This window comes from Anomaloglossus baeobatrachus, chromosome 2, assembly GCF_048569485.1.
Source record: "Anomaloglossus baeobatrachus isolate aAnoBae1 chromosome 2, aAnoBae1.hap1, whole genome shotgun sequence".
Taxonomy (NCBI): Eukaryota; Metazoa; Chordata; class Amphibia; order Anura; family Aromobatidae; genus Anomaloglossus; species Anomaloglossus baeobatrachus.
In genome coordinates this window covers 589,167,408-589,189,138 of record NC_134354.1, presented here as the reverse complement: position 1 = coordinate 589,189,138, position 21,731 = coordinate 589,167,408, and the positions used below count along the sequence as shown (strand labels likewise).

The following is a 21,731-nucleotide window of genomic DNA, read 5'->3' as shown; positions in this document are numbered from 1 at the left end:
TTCAAGTGAATGGGGCGAGAGAAAAATCGCACTGCACTCGCGGTACACCGGTGTACTGCTAGTGCAGTGCGAGAATGGCAATAGCCGGCTACGCAGTAGAGAGGGAGAGAAATCCCTCCCTCCCCTCCTGAGTGCCGGCCCGCCCCCCGCAGCTGAGGTCTGCTCGCACGAACGGACCTCAGTTGCAAAGACACAGGCATGACACTCGGCTCTGCTGTACTGCCAGCACGAGCCGAGTGTCATGCAAGTGGATCGCAGTAGTGCCCCGTGTGGCCCCAGCCTAATGGAGAAACTAGCTTAACTTTCAGGGTTTATGTCATGGGCTCGGCACAATGTATGGACACTACAATCACAGCCAAAATTGTTGCTACACCTTCAGATAAACTCTCAGACTGGTGTCATATCCAAAATATCCTCACGTGAAAATGTTAAATCTAAGGCCAAAACTAAATTTTTGTGGTTAATATTTTTCACCAGGATCTGTTGAAGCGTTCCAGAGTTATATCATCATAAAGGGACTCTGGGAAGAATTGTAAAAATTTGGCCTGGTTTGGAAGGTGAAAACAGGCTTTGGGGCGAAAGGACTAAACTGTAGCATTTAAAAAAGTAATAAACACACAAGCTGATTAAAAATCTGTTTCGCACTTACCTACAACTGACATCCCCATGCCCCAGCTGTCCATGTTGACCGTAGCCAAAAGTATATACATCACCATTCTCCATTAGTACCACTAAAGGCAAAAGAAAGCAAACAAGGATAATGGGTCTCAATTTAGGAATTTATGTGAAGCCACTTTTCTAAAGATCTGTATCTAGCAGAAACAAGGAAGCCACATAATTAAAATTGAAAAGGAATATTTGACATTTTTTGCATGACGTTTTAAAATTAATTGAACATAATGTATTCTTGGATTTGAAGCTTTGCTACACTTTTCTAAATAAAACACATACTTATATTTAGATACATTAACTAAACTGTTTTGTCGTTCCTTAGCATACTCAAAATCTTGGATAGATGTACAGATTTCTTGTTAAAACAGGCTGACCAGTGAAAGATGATACATTGAATCATGGAAGATCACTATTGAATTGCAGTATTTTTTTTTTATTTTTAAATGCCCCTCCATTACTTATTGAGTGTGTGTAATATATATATATATATATATATATATATATATATATATATATATATATATATATATATATATATATATATATATATATATATATATATATATATATATTATATTCCTATAGCAACCACTGACAGTTGCTATTAATAGCCTATAGCTCCCACCTCCATTCAGTTTAATGGAAGCAGGATTTTAGAGATTAACTGTAAAGCGCGGGGTTAAATTTTCCCGTCAAAACAGTATGACGGTCCCTGGGTCACATGAGGCGTCTGTGCAAAATTTCGTGATTGTAAATGTGATGGTGCGGATTCCTTTAGCGGACATACACAAATACACTGAGCTTTATAAATTAGATATATATAATCTCTATCTATATATCTCCCTTTCCTATCTTTGCACTTCAGAACACCCCTTTAAGCAACTAGAGGGGTCTTATATGGCCTTACACAGAAGTCTGTTTATGTCCACAAAAAAAAAAAAAAAATGGTATTGTGATCGATATTTTGGTCTGAAGTTAATCAGTATTTGCTCAGTATAACAGATTTTTACCTTCAGGGTATTATCGGTGATTTTCTTCATTTGGATACATTTACACAGTTTCTCCTTTACATTACAAAAGTTAATAGACCCCACACTGACGCCAACCGTGTGCGGTCCATTATTTTCACAAATAGACTCACAATTGTCCTTTTCATCTATGATGCCGGTAAAAAAAAAATTACCAGAAATGGACGTTGCCTTAATTTTGTACCGATACATGGTCCGCAAAAAAAAAAAAAAAACAACAAAACAGGCGTATGGACAGCCCCACAGACTATAATGGGTATGTGCTCTATCTAGAAAAACGACAGCAAAAGATGCCATAGTCCTAGAGGCAGTTTAAGGGGGCTGGGGAAGCGGTCAGGTTCCCTTTATGTAGCAGATTTATTATGTTCACAGATTCTCCTAGGCTAGATTTAGCAAACTATCAGCTGAGAGTATAGGGCTCTGTTCACACAGGGTTTTTTATGAGATGAAAAAATTCTTCCAATTCATTTCTATGGGACATGTAGTATTTTTTTTTTTTACCCTGAGGTGGCTTTGAAAAACGCCTTAAAGAACTCTGCTTTAAACTGAGCACTGTCAGATCAAAAAGAACTATCACTTCAGGAACCACTACAAGACACCAAACATCCTTAAGAGTTTTCTGCGTGAAAAATAGTTTAACTCCGGAATAATTTCTGGGGGAAAAGCAAAGTACTGTGGAAAAAAATGTTGCCAAGTAAAAATGCTTTAAAAGAAAACATAAGGGTTAATAGTTTATTAAAAGAATGCAAAGTGAATGATTAAAGAGAAACCTAAAATAACACACAAAGATCTGCATTTTACGCCACATGATGCCGCTTCTACCAGTGTCACAGATGGAGCCCATACCTGAATGGTGGAAGCCACAGCTGACCTGAACGGCCCGAAGCTCACTGTCAAAGCGCACGGAGCCAGGAGGGTAAGTGGTAATTTTGCTGGCATCTTTCTCCCCTTGTTCTCTGCCCTCATCTGCAACAGACACAAATAACCCCATGAGGGGAAGATAACCACATCTGGCTTCTTCCACGTTAGAGGCCACACACACACACTAACATTGCATATTTAAGTGGGAGTGAAATATAGGAAAAGCAAGTTAAGACGTGACAAACGTAAATTCTCCATCACCTGCCTAGAAGGCACTTCATAAACTAAATGGAAGAAATGTAAACAGGATTCCTACTGAAATCATATCCTGGTATTTCATAGAAGGGAAAAAAACAAGATACATTGTATTTTTGGAGGCTTGTCGTTACTTTGTTCCAAAGCATCTGACTCTACACGAATGTCCTTGGTTAGAAATAATCACAGTATTGTAGTGTATTTCTTTGCCACAGACACTAAAGGCCGCTTTACACGCTGCAATATCGTCACCAATATCGCTAGCGTGGGTACCCGCCCCCATCGGTTGTGCGACATGGGCAAAATCGCTGCCCGTGGCGCACAACATCGCCCAGACCCGTCACACTACTTAACTGCCCTGCAACGTCGCTGTGACTGCCGAACCGCCTCCTTGCTAAGGGGGTGGTTCGTTCAGCGTCACAGCGACGTCACAGGAGAGTCACTGAACCGCCGCCCAATAGAAGCAGAGGGACGGAGATGAGCGGGACGTAACATCCCGCCCACCTCCTTCCTTCTGCATTGCGGGCGGGCAGCAGGTATGGAGAGCTTCCTCGTTCCTGTGGTGTCACACGGAGCGATGTGTGCTGCCGCAGCGCAGGAACGAGGAACAACTTCGTTACTGCTGCAGTAACGATATTTGAGAATGGACCCCCATGTCACTGATGAGTGATTTTGCACGTTTTTGCGACGATGGAAAATCGCTCATAGGTGTCACACGCAACAGCATTGCTAAAGCGACCGGATGTGCGTCACAAATTCCATGCCCCCAACAAGATCGCTTGAGCGATGTCGCAGCGTGTAAAGCCCGCTTAAGAAGGGAGATTGCTGTATTTATTCCTACAGCGTGTAGCCTCGGGATGCCAATAGCCCACCAATGACAGATTCCGGGGGTTCTACTGCATGCATTTTTATCAGCCTATTAATCACAAATGTACCTATGCATCTACATAATAAACCAAGTAGTTTGTCTGTTTTCCTTGGCCATATCCTCCGATCAGAACAAATCTACCCATCTGCGATTGTCACCGCCGATCAGTAACACCCGCCCTGAGCTTGTGGTCTCCAGACTGCGTCACTTCCACCAGATCAGAGGAGACCTGGCTTGGCACACGGAGAGGTAGGACATTAGTGATAGGGACCATCCACATTATTAAAAGGTACACCTCGATGTGGCTGGATGGCTTTTGCACACTGATCAAAAACCGCTAACTAAAAGCCTTGTATTTTTTACATTTATAGCATTATTAGAATTAAATTGTTCATTAAAGCGCAGTGTGCTGACACGTTATGTATGGGTTTCTATATTAGCCACATAGATTTGTGCACTTGTACATTAATACTGCGGGCCTAGGTTCGCTCCCAGCAGAAGGAAGCTGCAGGTTGATAGGAGGAAGGCTACAGTGGGCACATTCAGATCAGGAGGAGGGATCAGGAGAAAGAGGTCCCCATTACAGGACATAAGTGACTAATTAGCTGACCCCATCCATAACTGCGCAATGCTCCCACCACCCAATGCTGAGGTTTGGAGTCAGACTGACTCCAGCATAAGTCACCTTCCCCCCTCCTGCCCTAGCATCGTGGTGCCCTGGCCTGATCCGCTCCCACAGAAACACACTGCCTCCTTCGCCTGCTGTGCTTTCACCAATTGGAGTCAGACGAATACCAATGCAGGAGCGATGTGGCTAATCTGGAGACTATACTGCGGGAGTCTCACCATCAGCCATGTGTCTCTAGCCTGTGGATGGATTTCAGGCATTTCTGCAATCAATCTGCCACTCTTTCATAAAGGCTCTATGCAGTGAATGGCTCATTGTGGTTGTATGGACAGATACTCCAGCCTCTGCTTGGGAACTCTGCAGCTCCTTCAGGGTTACCTTTGGTCTTTGTGCTACCTCGCTGATTAATGCCCTGCTTGTTCAGGCAAGATTTGGTGGGCAGCACTGTCTTGGCAGATTTGTTATGGTACCAAGTTCTTTTCATTTGATAATGGATTTGATGGTGCGTCGGGGGATCAGAGGTTGGGATATTTCTTTTTAGAACCCAACCCTGACTTGTACTTCTCAACAACTTTGCCTCTGCCTTGTTTGGAGATCTTCTTTGGTCATTGGTGCCTCTTGCTTAATGGTGTTACAGCCTCTGTGGCCTTTCAGAAAAGGTGTGTACAATGACAGACCCCAGGACAGCTAGATTACCCACTTTCATGTGACCGTTTACACTAGAACTTTTTAGGGGCGTCATAACAAAAGGGGTGAATACATATGCACATGGCACTTTTTATCCCATAAATTTATTTTTTTGCCTATATTTTACTCACTTCCCCAACTTAGACTATTTAGTGCTAATACATCACATACAAATCAGATTCCACAAGTATCTCAAACACGTAATGTAACAAAATAGGTTAGAAGCCAAGGGGGGTGAATATTGTACTTTTTCAGAGACTATCTAGGATTAGGGCCAGGATTAACACTAGGTTAGGAATAAAATTAATGGTAGGCTAGAGTCACAGCTGTATTTTCTCCATCAGAAAAATGGTCCGATTATGCTAATCACAGTCTGATCAGAGTGGGATTTTTCTTCAATGTGAGGTTTAAAAAAAAAAAAAAAAAAAATTCCTTACTTTCTCCTCAGATGTCAACTGAGTGGAGCCAATTTTTTAGTTTATGGCGCCATTTACTTAAATGGCCCAGTGCAGTCTAATTTTTAGAGTCAAATCATGCATACTGTGATTTTTTTTTTCCTCACACCACTTGGTGCGAGAAAAAAAAAAAATTGGACACGTGCACTGCCCCATAGAGTAACACTGGTCAGTATAATCCGCTGTCAATCACACTCGGACCGAAAATACAGTCATCTGCATGAGCCTTAAAGTATCGTTCACAACACTACCGAGAAAAGAATGGACCAATGTTATTCAATGAGGCTGTGCAGATGATTGGTTTGTTGTTTTTTTTCACTGACCAATTCTGTGTGTTAAATTTGCACACGACAAGGGTTAGACTAGGGTTTAGGCCGGGGCACTACTGCGATCCTTGCATTGACACTCTGCTCACGCGATCGGGCCAACGCTGAGGAGGGGCAGGAGGGATTTTTCTCCCTCTCTCCTCAGTTTCTGGCTATTGCCATTCTCGCTCTGCACTTGTGGTACACCGGTGTAATGCGAGTGCAGTGCGATTTTTCTCTCGCCCCATAGACTTGAATGGGTGCGATAGAAACTAGGATCGCATTGCACCCGCAGCATGCTGCCAGTTTTCTCGGTCCAATTAGGGCTGAGAGAATAAATCGCTCATGGGCGCTGACACATAGGTTAATATTTCTCCGAGTGGAATGTGATGTTTTATCGCATTCCACTCGCTCCGATTTTCATGCCGTGTGTCTTGGGCCTTATACAAGAAATCTGTCTATTGTAACTTGTACATGTATTTTGTATGTATCCCTCTATGTACAGCACCATGGTGCTCCATAAACATTATTAATTATAATCAATAATACATGTATAACTTCGTATTAAAAGAGCGTTAGGACAAGGGATAGGAGAGTAGGATTATGATGGGGGTTAAAAGGCATAGAAAAAGATTGAGGCCACCATACATAGACTGCAATATTGGCACATGGGCCTTCTTGTAATCTCTCCCCCAATCTCCCCTATTCAAAATGACATGAAGTGGGACCCGGAGATATATATTCTTTCTAAATATATATTCAAGTTTTTAACTTAAAATATATTTTCTGTGAACTTTTATACCCGTTTAGAACTTATCAGCAAAGTGTGACCATGGCACGACCCCTTTAAATGAGGCTGTTTGACTAGACAGTCTAAAGATGGGCCAGCTTTGTCAACCTTTGTCCACCAGTAAGTTGGCCTACTTTATGCCATATCTTAAGCCAGAGCTTTTACACAGTCATACCCTTTCATGTTAAGCCCCGCATCCTCTTTTAAGTATGAATCTATATACCATTGATAAAGTAGGACACCAATAAATCAAATGTCACTGTAGCTAAAAAGGGTGCCTTACACGAGACGGATTGTGCGATGCATCGTCGGGGGTCACGGTTTTCGTGACGCACGTCCGGCATCGTACACGACGTCATCTCGTGTGAAACCTCTGAGCGACGCAGTATCGCTCACAAATCGTGAGTCGTGTACTCGTCGCTCAGTTTAATAATCTCGTTTATTTTTCCTGCAGCCGGTTGTTCATCGTTCCCGTGGCAGCACACGGCGCTCCGTGTGACACCACGGGAACGATGAACACAGCTTACCTGCATCCCGTGGCTCCCGCCGGCAGTGCGGAAGGAAAGAGATAGGCGGGATGTTTACATCCCGCTCATCTCCGCCCCTCAGCTTCTATTGGCCAGCCGCTGTGTGACGTCGCTGTGACGCCGAACGTCCCTCCCCATTCAGGAAGTGGACATTCGCCGCCCACAGCGAAGTCGCTCAGCAGGTAAGTAAGTGTGACGGGGGTTTCACGACTTTGTGCGACACTGGCAGCGATTTGCCAGTGACGCACAAACGACGGGGGCGGGTACGATCGATTGTGAAATCGCACAATCGGTCGTCCCGTGTAAAGCAGGCTTAAGAATGGGTTTCCAAAGCTACTAGTCGAAGACCGTCCTAATGTACAGTTGCCCAAGATCTATTCTGGAGGGCAGATAACATTAGATGGTGATAGATTCTACATTCCTCCACATACTTCGTAAAGTATGTAAAAAAAAAAAAAAAAGCCAAAGCTCAGCCTGAAGTGTGAAAAAGCTGCCTCCAGCCAAGATACTGTGTATATATAGATTTTAATGTTCTACTATAGATCCAACAATTATCGGCTGTATGGTTTTAATAAAAAAATAAATAAAAGCAAATAAAAATTGCTGCTCCTGAATGCAATCAGCAAGCTAGAGAAATCCTTCCAATTCAATAAACCAATAAAAGAAGGGAATTTTGTTTACTTACCGTAAATTCCTTTTCTTCTAGCTCCTATTGGGAGACCCAGACAATTGGGTGTATAGCTTCTGCCTCCGGAGGCCACACAAAGTATTACACTTTAAAAAGTGTAACCCCTCCCCTCTGCCTATACACCCTCCCGTGGATCACGGGCTCCTCAGTTTTGGTGCAAAAGCAGGAAGGAGAAAACTTATGAATTGGTCTAGGGTAAATTCAATCCGAAGGATGTTCGGAGAACTGAACCATGAACCAAAAGAACAATTCAACATGAACAACATGTGTACACAAAAGAACAACCAGCCCGAAGGGAACAGGGGCGGGTGCTGGGTCTCCCAATAGGAGCTAGAAGAAAAGGAATTTACGGTAAGTAAACAAAATTCCCTTCTTTGTCGCTCCATTGGGAGACCCAGACAATTGGGACGTCCAAGAGCAGTCCCTGGGTGGGTAAAAGAATACCTCAATAAAAAGAGCCGAAAACGGCCCCCTCTTACAGGTGGGCAACCGCCGCCTGAAGGACTCTCCTACCTAGACTGGCGTCTGCCGAAGCATAGGTATGCACTTGATAGTGTTTCGTGAAAGTGTGCAGACTAGACCACGTAGCTGCCTGACACACCTGCTGAGCTGTAGCCCGGTGTCGCAATGCCCAGGACGCACCCACGGCTCTGGTAGAATGGGCTTTCAGCCCTGAAGGAAGCGGAAGCCCAGAAGAACGGTAGGCTTCGAGAATGGGTTCCTTGATCCACCGAGCCAAGGTTGACTTGGAAGCCTGCGAACCCTTACGCTGGCCAGCGAAAGGACAAAGAGCGCATCTGAACGACGCAGGGGCGCCGTGCGAGACACGTAGAGCCGGAGTGCTCTCACCAGATCCAAAGAGTGCAAATCCTTTTCACATTGGTAAATTGGATTAGGGCAAAATGAAGGTAAGGAGATATCCTGATTTAGATGAAAAGGAGATACCACCTTAGGGAGAAATTCCGGGACCGGACGCAGAACCACCTTATCCTGGTGAAACACCAGGAAGGGGGCTTTGCATGACAGCGCTGCAAGCTCAGACACTCTCCGGAGTGATGTAACTGCCACTAGAAAGGCCACCTTTTGCGAAAGACGTGATAAAGAGACATCCCGCAGCGGCTCGAAAGGTGGTTTCTGAAGAGCCGTTAGCACCCTGTTAAGATCCCAGGGTTCCAGCGGACGCTTGTAAGGTGGGACTATGTGGCAAACTCCCTGCAGGAACGTGCGGACCTGCGGAAGCCTGGCTAGGCGCTTTTGAAAAAAGACGGAGAGCGCAGATACTTGGCCCTTGAGAGAGCCGAGTGACAAACCCTTGTCCATTCCGGATTGAAGGAATGAAAGAAAAGTGGGTAAGGCAAACTGCCATGGAGGAAAACCGTTATCAGAGCACCAGGATAAGAAGATTTGCCAAGACCTGTAATAGATCTTGGCGGACGTTGGCTTCCTGGCCTGTCTCATGGTGGCAATGACATCCTGACATAACCCTGAAGACGCTAGGAGCCAGGACTCAATGGCCACACAGTCAGGTTGAGGGCCACAGAATTCAGATGGAAAAATGGCCCTTGTGACAGTAAGTCTGGGCGGTCTAGAAGCGCCCACGGTTGACCCACCGTGAGATGCCACAGATCCGGGTACCACGACCGCCTCGGCCAGTCTGGAGCGACGAGAATGGCGCGACGGCAGTCGGACCTGATCTTGCGTAACACTCTGGGCAGCATTGCCAGAGGAGGAAATACATAAGGCAGTCGAAACTGCGACCAGTCCTGAACTAACGCGTCCGCCGCCAGAGCTCTGTGATCCTGAGACCGTGCCATGAATGCCGGGACTTTGTTGTTGTGCCGTGACGCCATGAGATCGACGTCCGGCGTTCCCCAGCGGCGACAGATCTCTCGAAAACACTTCTGGGTGCAGAGACCATTCCCTGACGACTGAGAAAATCTGCTTCCCAGTTTTCTACGCCCGGGATGTGAACTGCGGAGATGGTGGAGGCTGTGGCTTCCACCCACTGCAGAATCCGCCGGACTTCCTGGAAGGCTTGACGACTGCGAGTGCCGCCTTGGTGGTTGATGTATGCGACGGCAGTGGCGTTGTCCGACTGGATACGGATCTGCCTGCCCTCCAGCCACCGATGGAAAGCCAATAGGGCTAGATACACTGCCCTTATCTCCAGAACATTGATCTGAAGGGAAGACTCTACCAGAGTCCAGGTTCCCTGAGCCCTGTGGTGGAGAAAAACCGCTCCCCACCCTGACAGGCTCGCGTCCGTGGTGACCACAGCCCAGGTTGGGGGTAGGAAGGATTTTCCCTGCGATAGAGAATTGGGAAGGAGCCACCACTGAAGTGACGTCTTGGTTGCAAGGGAAAGAGACGTTCCTGTCGAGGGAAGCCGACCTCCTGTCCCATTTGCGGAGAATGCCCCATTGGAGTGGCCGTAGATGGAATTGCGCGAACGGCACTGCCTCCATCGCTGCCACCATCTTCCCCAGGAAGTGCATGAGGCGCCTTAAGGGGGTGACTGACCCCGAAGAAGTGATTGCACCCCTGCCTGCAGAGAAAGCTGTTTGTCCCGCGGTAGCTTGACTACCGCTGACTGTGTATGAAACTCCATCCCGAGGTAAGTCAGTGATTGGGCCGGTGTCAACTTGGATTTCGGGAAGTTGATGATCCACCCGAACTGCTGGAGAGTCGCCAGAGCGACAGTAAGGCTGTGTTGACACGCCACCCGAGAAGGGGCCCTGACTAGGAGATCGTCTAAGTAGGGAATCACCGAGTGGCCCTGAGAGTGTAGGACCGCCACGACGGATGCCATGACTTTGGTGAAAACCCGGGGGGCTGTCGCCAGGCCGAAAGGCAATGCCACGAACTGAAGGTGTTCGTCCCCGATGGCGAAACGCAAGAAGCGTTGATGTTCGGGTGCGATCGGCACGTGGAGATAAGCATCCTTGATGTCGATCGATGCTAGGAAGTCTCCTTGTGACATCGAGGCGATGACCGAGCGCAGAGATTCCATCCGAAACCGTCTGGTGCTCACATGTCTGTTGAGCAGTTTGAGGTCCAGAACGGGACGGAATGATCCGTCCTTTTTTGGCACCACGAACAAGTTGGAGTAAAAGCCGCGACCACGTTCCTGAAGGGGAACGGAGGTCACAACTCCTTCTGTCTTCAGAGCGTCCACTGCCTGAAAAAGTGAGAAGTCAAAGACGCAACTTGCGGAGCAGAATTACGTGTGACAGCATTAATCTCAGCCAGACAAGCTGAGATAGCTTGGAGTGCCCACACGGCTGCAAAGGCCGGGGCAAAAGACGCGCCCGTGGCCTCATAGATGGACTTCACCAGGAGCTCTGCCTGTCAGTGGCATCCTTTAGCGATGAGCCATCTGCAACCGATACCAAAGATCTAGCCGCCAATCTAGAGACTGGAGGATCCACCTTGGGACATTGAGCCCAACCCTTAACGACTTCAGAGGGGAAGGGGTAACGCGTGTCAGTAAGGCGCTTGATGGACGAGATAAGATCATTCACTAATGCATCCCCCTCAGGTGTATCAAGGTTAAGGGCGACGTCAGGGTCAGATCCCTGAACTGCGACGTCCGCCTCCTCCTCCAGAGAGTCCTCAAGCTGGGAACCCGAGCAGCGTGAAGAAGTCGGGGAAGATTCCCAGCGAGCCCGCTTAGCCTGTCTAGGACTGTGGTCCGGGCAGGAGTCCTCCGCGTGGGACCTAGGGCCCAACCTGGGAGCGCGCTGCGGCTCGGACCGAGAGGGGCCTGGAGGCGACGATCCAACAGGGGCCGGGGCCTGTGTAAGGACCGGTCTGGACTGCAAAGCTTCTAGCAGCTTGGCAGACCATTTGTCCATAGAATGAGCCATGGATTGTGAAAGTGACTCCGAGAGTTTCTCAGCAAACGCAGCAAACTCTGTCCCTGCCGCCTGGACAGAGGGAGTAGGGGGGTCTACATGAGCCGAGGGGCCCACTAGTGACCGAGGCTCCGGCTGAGCAAGCGAAACAGGGGTCGAGCATTGCTCACAGTGAGGGTAGGTGGAACCCGCAGGTAACATAGCCGCACAAGAGGTACAGGCCGCAAAAAAACCCCTGTGCCTTAACAGCTTTGCTCCTTGTGGACGACATGCTGTTGTCTCCTAGGAGAATGATCACTGAGGGTATATGGGCAAAAAAGGGTATACAGCCCGACTGAACAGAAATATATATATAAATACGTATCTATTCCGGCACCCTAGGGGGGACCAGCACCGGGTGACCGGTGTGGCTTAACGACCGCTAACTAGCGGAGCGTGTGTGTCCTCCAGATTCCCAGCCTTAGGTCCCCCGGAGCTGCAGAGCTGTTCCTGAGAATCCTCCACCGGCAGAATGCCCAAAAAATGGCTGCCGGAGCTCTCAGGGGAGGAGTGGAGCCGTGGGCGGCGCCAGGAAAGTGCGGGAATCTGGGGTCCCCACAGTGATCAGTGAGGGGGGAGGAAACATGCAGGATGCTCCAGCCCTCACATCCGACGTCAGGTTGGCAGTCCCGCCCTTACCCCTGACAGGCAGGCCCGGGGGCGGGATTTTTGCGACTAGGCCGCGATGAAGCCGGGGACTAAATTTGAGACCGCGCCCGACAAGCAGGCACGGTCGGCGTGGAAGTCCGTCGGCCTTCTCAATTCAGCAGCTGCCGCAGCGTCCGGGAAAAAGGTGCGCTCCTGTACAGTCCCCAATGGGGACACAGAGTACCTTAGAGTTGCAGGGCCCGGTCCCTGAGGTTGAATAGACTCCGGTCCGGCAGATTCCCACAGGGGCTGCGGAGGGAGCACGGTCCCAGCAAATGGATGACCGCTCAGGATCCCACTTCTCCCAGAGCCGCTAAGGGATGGTGAAGGAGACGGCATGAGGCTCCGGCCTTTGTACCCGCAATGGGTACCTCAACCTTAACAACACCGCCGACGTAGTGGGGTGAGAAGGGAACATGCCGGGGGCCCCGTGGGGGCCCTCTTTTCTTCCAACCGACATAACTAATATGAGAATGCATGAGTGGATGTGTGCCTCCTTCCACACAAAGCATAAAACTGGGGAGCCCGGAATCCACGGGAGGGTGTATAGGCAGAGGGGAGGGGTTACACTTTTTAAAGTGTAATACTTTGTGTGGCCTCCGGAGGCAGAAGCTATACACCCAATTGTCTGGGTCTCCCAATGGAGCGACAAAGAAAAGCCTCTATTTTGGCACCCCAATCTTTACTAGAATAAGTTACTGGAGTCTACGTAACCCTGAATTATTAATTTTACAGTTTGATTAAAAAAATGTAATTAAAATTTTGAGCAGAGATGGAGCATGAAATGTAGCAGAATTACTGCTAGATTTGGATATCTGCTGAATACTGTATGTACAATGCAAGGGTTAGCACACAGAATTATATGGATTCCTGGATGAACGGAAAATGATTGAAGTGAACCTGTCAGGTCCAATATGCACCCAGAACCACGAGCAGTTCTGAGTGCATATTGCTAATCACTGCCTAACCGTCCCTGTATACACTAGCCTAGATATAAGATCTTTAGAAATACTTTTTCTAAAGATCTCTTTATCGTATGCTAATGAGCGAGGGGTCTAGTCCCAAGGGCGTTGCTTCCCTTGCTAGTGACCCCATTAGCATGTTAGTACACCCTTGTGGGCTTGCTAACGTACTAATGAATCCGCAGTGTCAGAGGATGATCTCACTCACCTCTCCGATGCCAGACGCTGGATTTCGGCTCAGTGCGCATGATCCCGGACTGTCGGTCATGCGCACTACTTCAGTTTGAAGCCAGGACGTATACACCCGGCTTCATAGTATGCATGACCCAAACTCAGATCATGCAAACTGAGCCGAAATCCAGCGTCGAGTAGCAATGGCAGTGGAGAGGTGAGCGCGACCATCCTCTGACACTGTGCATTCATTAGCATGTTAGCACGCAAACAGCAATGTGGTAACATGATAATGGGGCCGACTAGCAAGGGAAGCAATACCCTTGGGGCTAGTCCCTGAGCTCATTAGCATGCAATAAAAGAAATGCTTTTTCTAAAGATCTCTTTAACTACACTAGTACATACAGGGACAGTTAGGCAGGGATTAGCAAAATGCACCCAGAACTGCTCATGGTTCTGGGTGCATATTGCACCTGACAGGGTCCCTTTAAAGAAATTTGACTACCAAAGTGAATGTCCAAGCCTCAAACTTTATTTCCTTCCTATATAGAAGCTTTAGGTGCAGGACTCTGAATTATTTCTGACTATCTTTATAGATTTAATTAGCTCCAACCCCCCCTGCATAAACATGAAATTGAATTGTTCACTAAGTGTTTGTCAGAACAACGTAATGTAGACAGACACTGATCCCAGAGATGTGTCATTTAGTGGGCAGCTTAGAGTAGTTTTTACAAATTCATTGTTTTATCAGCAGGAAATCATCACTACAGGACTAGTAAGCCTGCTTTCAAGTAGTCCTCCATATGTCTTCATATTACTATATACAAACCTTGTATAGTCTGATTGAGCATTCATAGCGCCTCACACTTCCAGCCAACAATTTTGGATAGAAATGAATAATAGAAAGACATAATACATTTCTTGCAACCATATTGAACAATAGAAATTACAGTACATTGTAAGTTCCTAGTAAACAATGGTTAAGAGCTGGACACGTACATTAAGGCATGTCTCTCAACATTAATAGAATATACATAGATTAATCAGCCATATACACAAGATTACTACATCTTTCCTTCATTCACAGATTTACACAATAATAATAATAATATTTATTCATTTATATAGCGCTATTAATTCCACAGCACTTTACATACATTGGGAACACTGTCCCCATTGGGGCTCACACTCTATGGTCCCTAATTGAATGTTTTTGGAGTGTGAGAAGAAACCGGAGTACCTGGAGGAAACCCACGCAGACACGGGGAGAACATACAAACTCCTTGCAGATGGTGTCCTTGGTGGGACTTGAACCCAGGACCCCAGCCAGCGCTGCAAGACTGCAGTGCTAACCACTGAGCCACCGTCCCGCCACAAGATCATACATAACATATGCTCCTTTAATACATATATCTGTTCACCAAGAAAACACCCTTGTTGAGCATTTTATTCACTCTAGGGTTTCCATATGATATTGAAGATGCTACCAGTGCTGGTCCTGGAAGTGATCACAGACTGCAGGCGATTTCCCTGGGCCTGGATAGTGGGAGATGTAGCACTGGTTTCCTTCTCCATCACTGAAGAGAATGATAGCTTGACAAAAATGACCTGTTGCTATGGCAACAGTAGTCTCTACCCTTAGTGCAAGAAACCACTAGAAAATCTTAGTCACTGGCTGTCTTTCCCACAGATCATGCTTCCTAACCATGAGAAAATTCATAGCATGATAGTTTAGCCCAATATAAGTCAGATGTAAATGCATCGCTTTGTATCAGTAAGAACCCGCCATGCTGCTATCACACAGACATCTAGAGATAACGGGAGGACCGGTACATAGAGAACAAATGGGCTGTAATAAATTACTAAGGCCAGCTGCATGTATAAGGGAATTAGTGCTAATGTTTTCCCATGCTGCAGGATGAGGAAGAACAAGGTTGTATCACCCTAAGGACACTTGTACAATATTACTCGATGCTTTTACACTACTACATAACATCTTTGCCATAGATCAATGTACTTGTTATATGCCCAAATCAAGCATAATACGAAGCCCTAGGGGCAGAACGTACGCCACCTCTGAATTTCTCCATTAGTGCTATTAAAAGGGTCCGGATCAGTTTTAGTAAATGCCTAGATTTTTTATATCATTATTTTGAGATTACCTTTGTGCGTTGGGCTATTCTTCTGCTCATCCACCTGAATATGCATTAAGAAACTGACAATGGTGTCGGCATTCTCTAGTCAGAGCGATATTTCCCCACACATTGTGATAATCCCCCATACATAGTGGATACCGGTCGGTTAGGCTACTTTCACACATCCGGATTTTTGCTCTGCGGCACAATACGGCGTTCTGCAGAAAAACCGCAACCGGCTTTTGTAACGCCGGTTGCGGTTTATTTTGCATAGACTTACATTAGTGCCGTATTGTGCCGCAGGGGCTTGCGTTCGGTCCGGTTTTGGCCGCATGCGGCAGATTTAGCCGATGCCGGATCGAACGTACCCTGCAACGTTTTTTGCTCCGGCAAAAAACACCGCATCGCGCCGCATCCGGCCGCTGCGGCGCATTTTCAATGCATGCCTATGGAGGCCGGATGCGGCGCGATGCGGAAAAACCCGCATCCGGTCACCGCATGCGGTTTTTTCCACTGCGCATGCTCAGTAGCATGCCGCAACCGGAAAAAACCGGACGGGCCGCATGTAAAAACTTATGCAAAGGATGCGGTGTTTTCGCCGCATCCGTTGCATAGTTTTCACAGCCGGATTGAGCCGCAGGGCTCAAACCGGATGTGTGAAAGTAGCCTTAGTCAGCAGACAGCTCTCCCCACACTTCCATTATCAGGAACTCTCCAGCTCAGCCCAGTGCTCCTGTGTTCTCTATGAGAGAGCCACTGTCAGACTCCCCTGGCAGCTCATCTCCAGGAGAAGAAGGTCGGCCAGTGGAAATCCAACATGCCAAATCATTATTGACCCCCACAAACATCATCTGATGGGGATGAGTCAAAGAGGCCCTAATACACATTACATTGTCAGTGTTTTTCACGAATGGCTAAAGAAATAAAGTCACAAAAGCTTCTCCTAAACTTTGCAGTGTTAAATAGAGATGAGCGAACCCATGGAAGTTCAGATAGGCGGGTGTAGCTAAACTCACCCTCCACAGGTTCGAACTTGACCCAAGACCCAAAACCCAAAAGGAAGTCACTTCTTGACAGTTCAGGTCGGCGCCAATATGCAGCAAACCATAAGCGGATCACTTCCGGTGGAGGGAGGGTTTTTTGGGAGGGGAGGGGGTTGTTAAGTCAGTGGTTGGCTCAAAAAATCGATCATCAGGTTCGCTCATCTCTAATGTTAAACACATACAGCACACTGATGCCATCCATGTGTTGTACGTGTGTTTCATGGACCCATAGACCATAATGGCCTTAGTCGTCAGTACTTTCAGAAAGAAAAAAAAAATAAAAATAAACCAGACTTGGTTGCATGTGTTTTGAGAAAACACGGTCCTTTTAAGAACACAGACATGTGACTAACATCATAAATGGTTACATGTGGAATTCATGAAAAAATGGATTTCACACAGACATGTCGTGCAGGCCTTAGTAAAACTTTTCATTATTTATACGATTTGTTTTTTTTCAATAAAATGTTCCGGCACAATTTGTTTGTATGCACATATGCAGGGGTTGCGCCACCAACAAAGTATCTTTGAATATTAGAAAGTTTCACAATATGAGGTGTTTAAAAATAAAGAAAGCAGCTGTGCTGTATCCTGTGTAACTAGTGGTGCCCGACCACAGATGCTGCAGCGGATGGTGGCATACACAGCTCCTGGCAAGGGGAGGAAGCCATAAGTGACCATACTGAGGCCATTGCAGAGCCTCCTTCAGCTGCCCTGTTCGGAAGCTCTTTTCACTACTTGTTTTATTACCCAGCTAGATATACAGCAGGGGAACTTGTAAGATCTCAACAGTTTGTGTTGGGGTTTTTTAATACATCAGATTGTGGAACTTCCTAATAGTCAAAGATCTACTTATTAAAATGTACTTTTGTTTGTGGGACACGCTCTAAGACTATACAATATTCAAATTATTATGCAAACTGGATTCAAGTGTCAAAGATGTATTTTTTTGGGTTTTCAAATAAACTCATGTATGATAATGTGACAGGGCTCTATCACTGAAAGTAAAATCTCAAACCCCTGTGATTTGCCAGGTGAACTCAAAGGGAAGCTACTGAAGAAAGATGTTCCACATTATTAAGGCTGCTTTCACACTACGTTTTTTAACATGCGTCATGAACGTTTTTTGCTGGAAAAGCGGATCCTGCTTTTACAGCAAAAAAAAAAAAAAAAAAAACGCATTATTTTGCAGGATCCGGTCACTAAGTTTATGGGCGGGCATTGGAGTCATGTGATCAGGAGTGAGGGGAACTGAACGTGACAGACTGGGAGCAAACATCTGACAGCTGCGGAGGCTCGTAACCAAGGTAAATATCGGGTGACTTGCTTGGTTACCCGATATTTACCTTGGTTACAAGTGTCCGCAGCTCTCAGGCGGGGGAGAGAGACAGAGAGGGAGGGGGAGAGAGACAGAGAGGGAGGGGGAGAGAGACAGAGAGGGAGGGGGAGAGAGACAGAGAGGGAGGGGGAGAAAGACAGAGAGGGAGGGGGAGAAAGACAGAGAGGGAGGGGGAGAAAGACAGAGAGGGAGGGGGAGAAAGACAGAGAGGGAGGGGGAGAGAGACAGAGAGGGAGGGGGAGAGAGACAGAGCGGGAGGGGGAGAGAGACAGAGCGGAGGGGGGAGAGAGACAGAGGGAGGGGGGAGAGAGACAGAGAGGGAGGGGGAGAGAGAGACTGATCACCCGAGGCTAGTTTATGTGCATGCTCAGTAGAGCAAGCAGGATCCTGTCTATCAGCATGCCAGCGTTCACATGCGTTTGCATGCAGTATAGTCAGGATCCAGAAATTTGCAGTATTTGGACGCAGCTCAAAAACGCTACAAGTAGTATTTTTGAAAAATGTTAAAAAACTGCAAGTCGCTGGATCCTCAATATATCGCACGCAAACGCATGAGAACGCATGTTGACGCGAGTCCATTACAAATGCATTGAAATGAGAATGCATTTGCACTGGATCCGTTTTTGCGTTAAAAAAAACGTTCATGACGCATGTTAAAAAAACGTAGTGTGAAAGCAGCCTAAGCAGGCTACAGGTTTCATACAATCTGGAAAAGAAAAAGGCTCTCTGCTGGCGATAAGAGTCAAATGCCTTGGATGAGGTATGAAATAGAGAATTTTGTTTACTTACCGTAAATTCTTTTTCTTATAGTTCCGCAATGGGGGACCCAGACCATGGGTATTTAGCTTCTACCTCTGGAGGACACACAAAGTACTACACTTAAAAGTGTAGCTCCTCCCCCTGAGCCTATACACCCCCTGGTGAGCAGACCCAGCCAGTTTAGTGCAAAAGCTGAAGGAGAATAGCCACCCACAAGTAGGACAGAGCAATAGCCGGAACAACCGGAAACTCTGTCCACGACAACAGCCGGTGATAACACGCGGAACAAGAAAAGTGCCAACAGGCAACAGGGAGGGTGCTGGGTCTCCCATTACGGAACTATAAGTAAAAGAATTTACGGTAAGTAAACAAAATTCTCTTTTTCTTAATCGTTCCTATGGGAGACCCAGACCACGGGACGTCTCAAAGCAGTCCCTGGGTGGGAATAAACAGAAAAACTAAGAAGTAGGCAGAACCTAACTTCACAAATGGGCGACAGCCGCCTGAAGGATGCGTCTGCCCAAGCTCGCATCTGCTGAAGCATGAGCATGCACTTGGTAGTGCTTCGAAAAGGTATGCAGGCTAGTCCAAGTGGCAGCCTGACAGACTTGTTGAGCCGTAGCCTGGTGCCTGAAAGCCCAAGAGGCACCAACAGCTCTGGTCGAATGTGCCTTGATCCCCGGCGGGGGAGGCACCTGAGTACTCTGGTAGGAGTCCGAAATGGTCGATCTGATCCAACGGGCTAAGGTCGGCTTAGAAGCAGAGAGACCCTTGCGCCGACCTGCGGTTAGCACAAAAAGAGAAGTGCACCACCTAATAAAAGCGGTGCGAGACACATAGATTCGGAGCGCCCGCACCAGATCCAGAGTATGCAGCGCTTTTTCAAAGCGATGAACAGGAGCCGGACAAAAGGAAGGTAGGGTAATGTCCTGGTTAAGGTGGAAAGGAGAGACCAACTTAGGAAGAAATTCCGGAGTCGGACAGAGAACCACCTTGTCTTGATGAAACACTAAAAAAGGTGACTCGTAAGAGAGCGCGGCCAAATCAGAGACTCTCCTGAGGGAAGTTATGGCCACCAGAAAAAAAACACTTTCTGAGAAAGACGATGCAAAGAGACCTCCCTAAGAGGCTCAAAAGGGGGTTTCTGCAAAACCGTGAGAACCAAATTAAAGGTCCCAGGGATCCAAGGGCCGCCGGTAAGGCGGAATGATGTGAGACGCGCCTTGCATGAAGGTGCGGACCTGAGCCAGCCGAGCGAGACGCCGCTGGAACAGCACTGACAGAGCTGAGACTTGTCCCTTGAGAGAGTTGAGGGACAGTCCTAGCTGCAGACCGGACTGTAGAAAAGACAGAAGGGTCGGCAAGGAGAATGGCCAAGGAGGATGGTCGGTAGAGCGACACCAGGACAGGAAAAGTTTCCAAGTCCTGTGATAGATCTTAGCGGAGGAAGACTTACGGGCCCGAGTCATAGTGGAGATGACTTCAGGAGGAATACCAGAAGCCGTCAAAATCCAGGACTCAAGAGCCACGCCGTCAATTTGAGAGCCGCAGAATTCAGGTGGAAAAACGGACCTTGTGAGAGAAGGTCTGGACGGTCCGGGAGATGCCAAGGCATCTCTACGGACAGATTGAGCAGGTCTGGATACCAAGCTCGCCTGGGCCAGTCCGGTGCAATGAGGATGACTCGACAGCCCTCCATTTTGATCTTGCGCAGAACTCTGGGCAAGAGAGCTAGAGGGGGAAACACGTAGGACAGACGAAACTGGGACCAGTCTTGAACCAGTGCGTCCGCGGCGAATGCCTGAGGGTCGTGGAAGCGAGCCACGTAAACGGGAACCTTGTTGTTGAGACGGGATGCCATTAGATCCACGTCCGGAGTTCCCCATTTGCGGCAGAGTGACTGGAACACTGCCGGGTGCAGGGACCACTCGCCACCGCCCACAGTTTGACGGCTGAGATAATCTGCCTCCCAGTTTTCCACGCCTGGGATGTGGACTGCGGATATGGTGGACTTGGGAGTCCTCCGCCCATTGAAGGATGCGTTGTACCTCCAACATTGCCAGGCGGCTGCGTGTCCCGCCTTAGTGATTGATGTAGGCAACCGCTGTCGCGTTGTCTGACTGGACTCGAATGTGCCTTCCCGCCAACTTGTGGTGAAAAGCTAGGAGAGCTAGAAGCACGGCTCTGGTTTCCAGCACATTGATTGGAAGGGCTGACTCGGACGGAGTCCAAGTGCCCTGCGCTCTGTGGTGGAGACATACCGCTCCCCAGCCGGATAGACTGGCATCCGTGGTGAGAATCACCCAGGACGGGGCCAGGAAGGAGCGCCCCTGGGACAGGGAGAGAGGCCGAAGCCACCACTGAAGAGAGCTCCTGGTTTGTGGCGACAGAGCCACTAACCTGTGTAAGGAGGAAGGCCGCTTGTCCCAACAGCGGAGAATGTCCAGCTGCAGGGGGCGCAGATGGAACTGGGCAAAGGGAACAGCCTCCATGGACGCCACCATTTGACCCAGCACCTGCATCAACCGCCTGAGGGTATAACGGCGGGGCCTCAGCAGAGAGCGCACCGCTAGCTGAAGGGACTGCTGTTTGACTAAGGGCAACTTCACAAGTGCCGACAAGGTCTGGAACTGCATCCCTAGGTACGTTAGACTCTGGGTCGGAGTCAGAGTGGATTTGGGCAGATTGACCAGCCACCCGAATTGAGCCAGAGTGGAGAGAGTGAGCGAGACACTCCGCTGACAATCTGCGCTGGATGAAGCCTTGACTAGAAGGTCGTCCAGGTAAGGAATTACTGCCAACCCCTGGAGGTGCAGAACTGCAATCACTGCTGCCATGACCTTGGTGAATACCTGAGAAGCAGTGGCCAACCCGAAGGGAAGAGCCACGAATTGGAAATGATCATCTCCTACTGCAAAACGTAGCCAACGCTGGTGAGACACTGCAATTGGCACATGCAGATAGGCATCTCTGATGTCGATGGATGCCAGGAAATCCCCTTGGGACATAGAGGCAAT

General features: G+C 47.8%; 1 protein-coding gene across 17 annotated transcripts in view; it reads right to left on the bottom strand.

The window, feature by feature from the left end:
* The window catches only part of MYCBP2 (MYC binding protein 2), a 481,356-nt gene that overhangs the window by 280,131 nt on the left and 179,494 nt on the right, over positions 1-21,731 (bottom strand). For all 17 annotated transcript variants that reach the window (XM_075336774.1, XM_075336775.1, XM_075336778.1 and 14 more), the window contains 2 exons: positions 2,547-2,666; positions 650-731 (listed from right to left, as the gene is read on the bottom strand). In XM_075336774.1, coding sequence (XP_075192889.1) covers positions 650-731; positions 2,547-2,666 — 202 coding nt within the window. The remainder of the gene's footprint in view (positions 1-649; positions 732-2,546; positions 2,667-21,731) is intronic.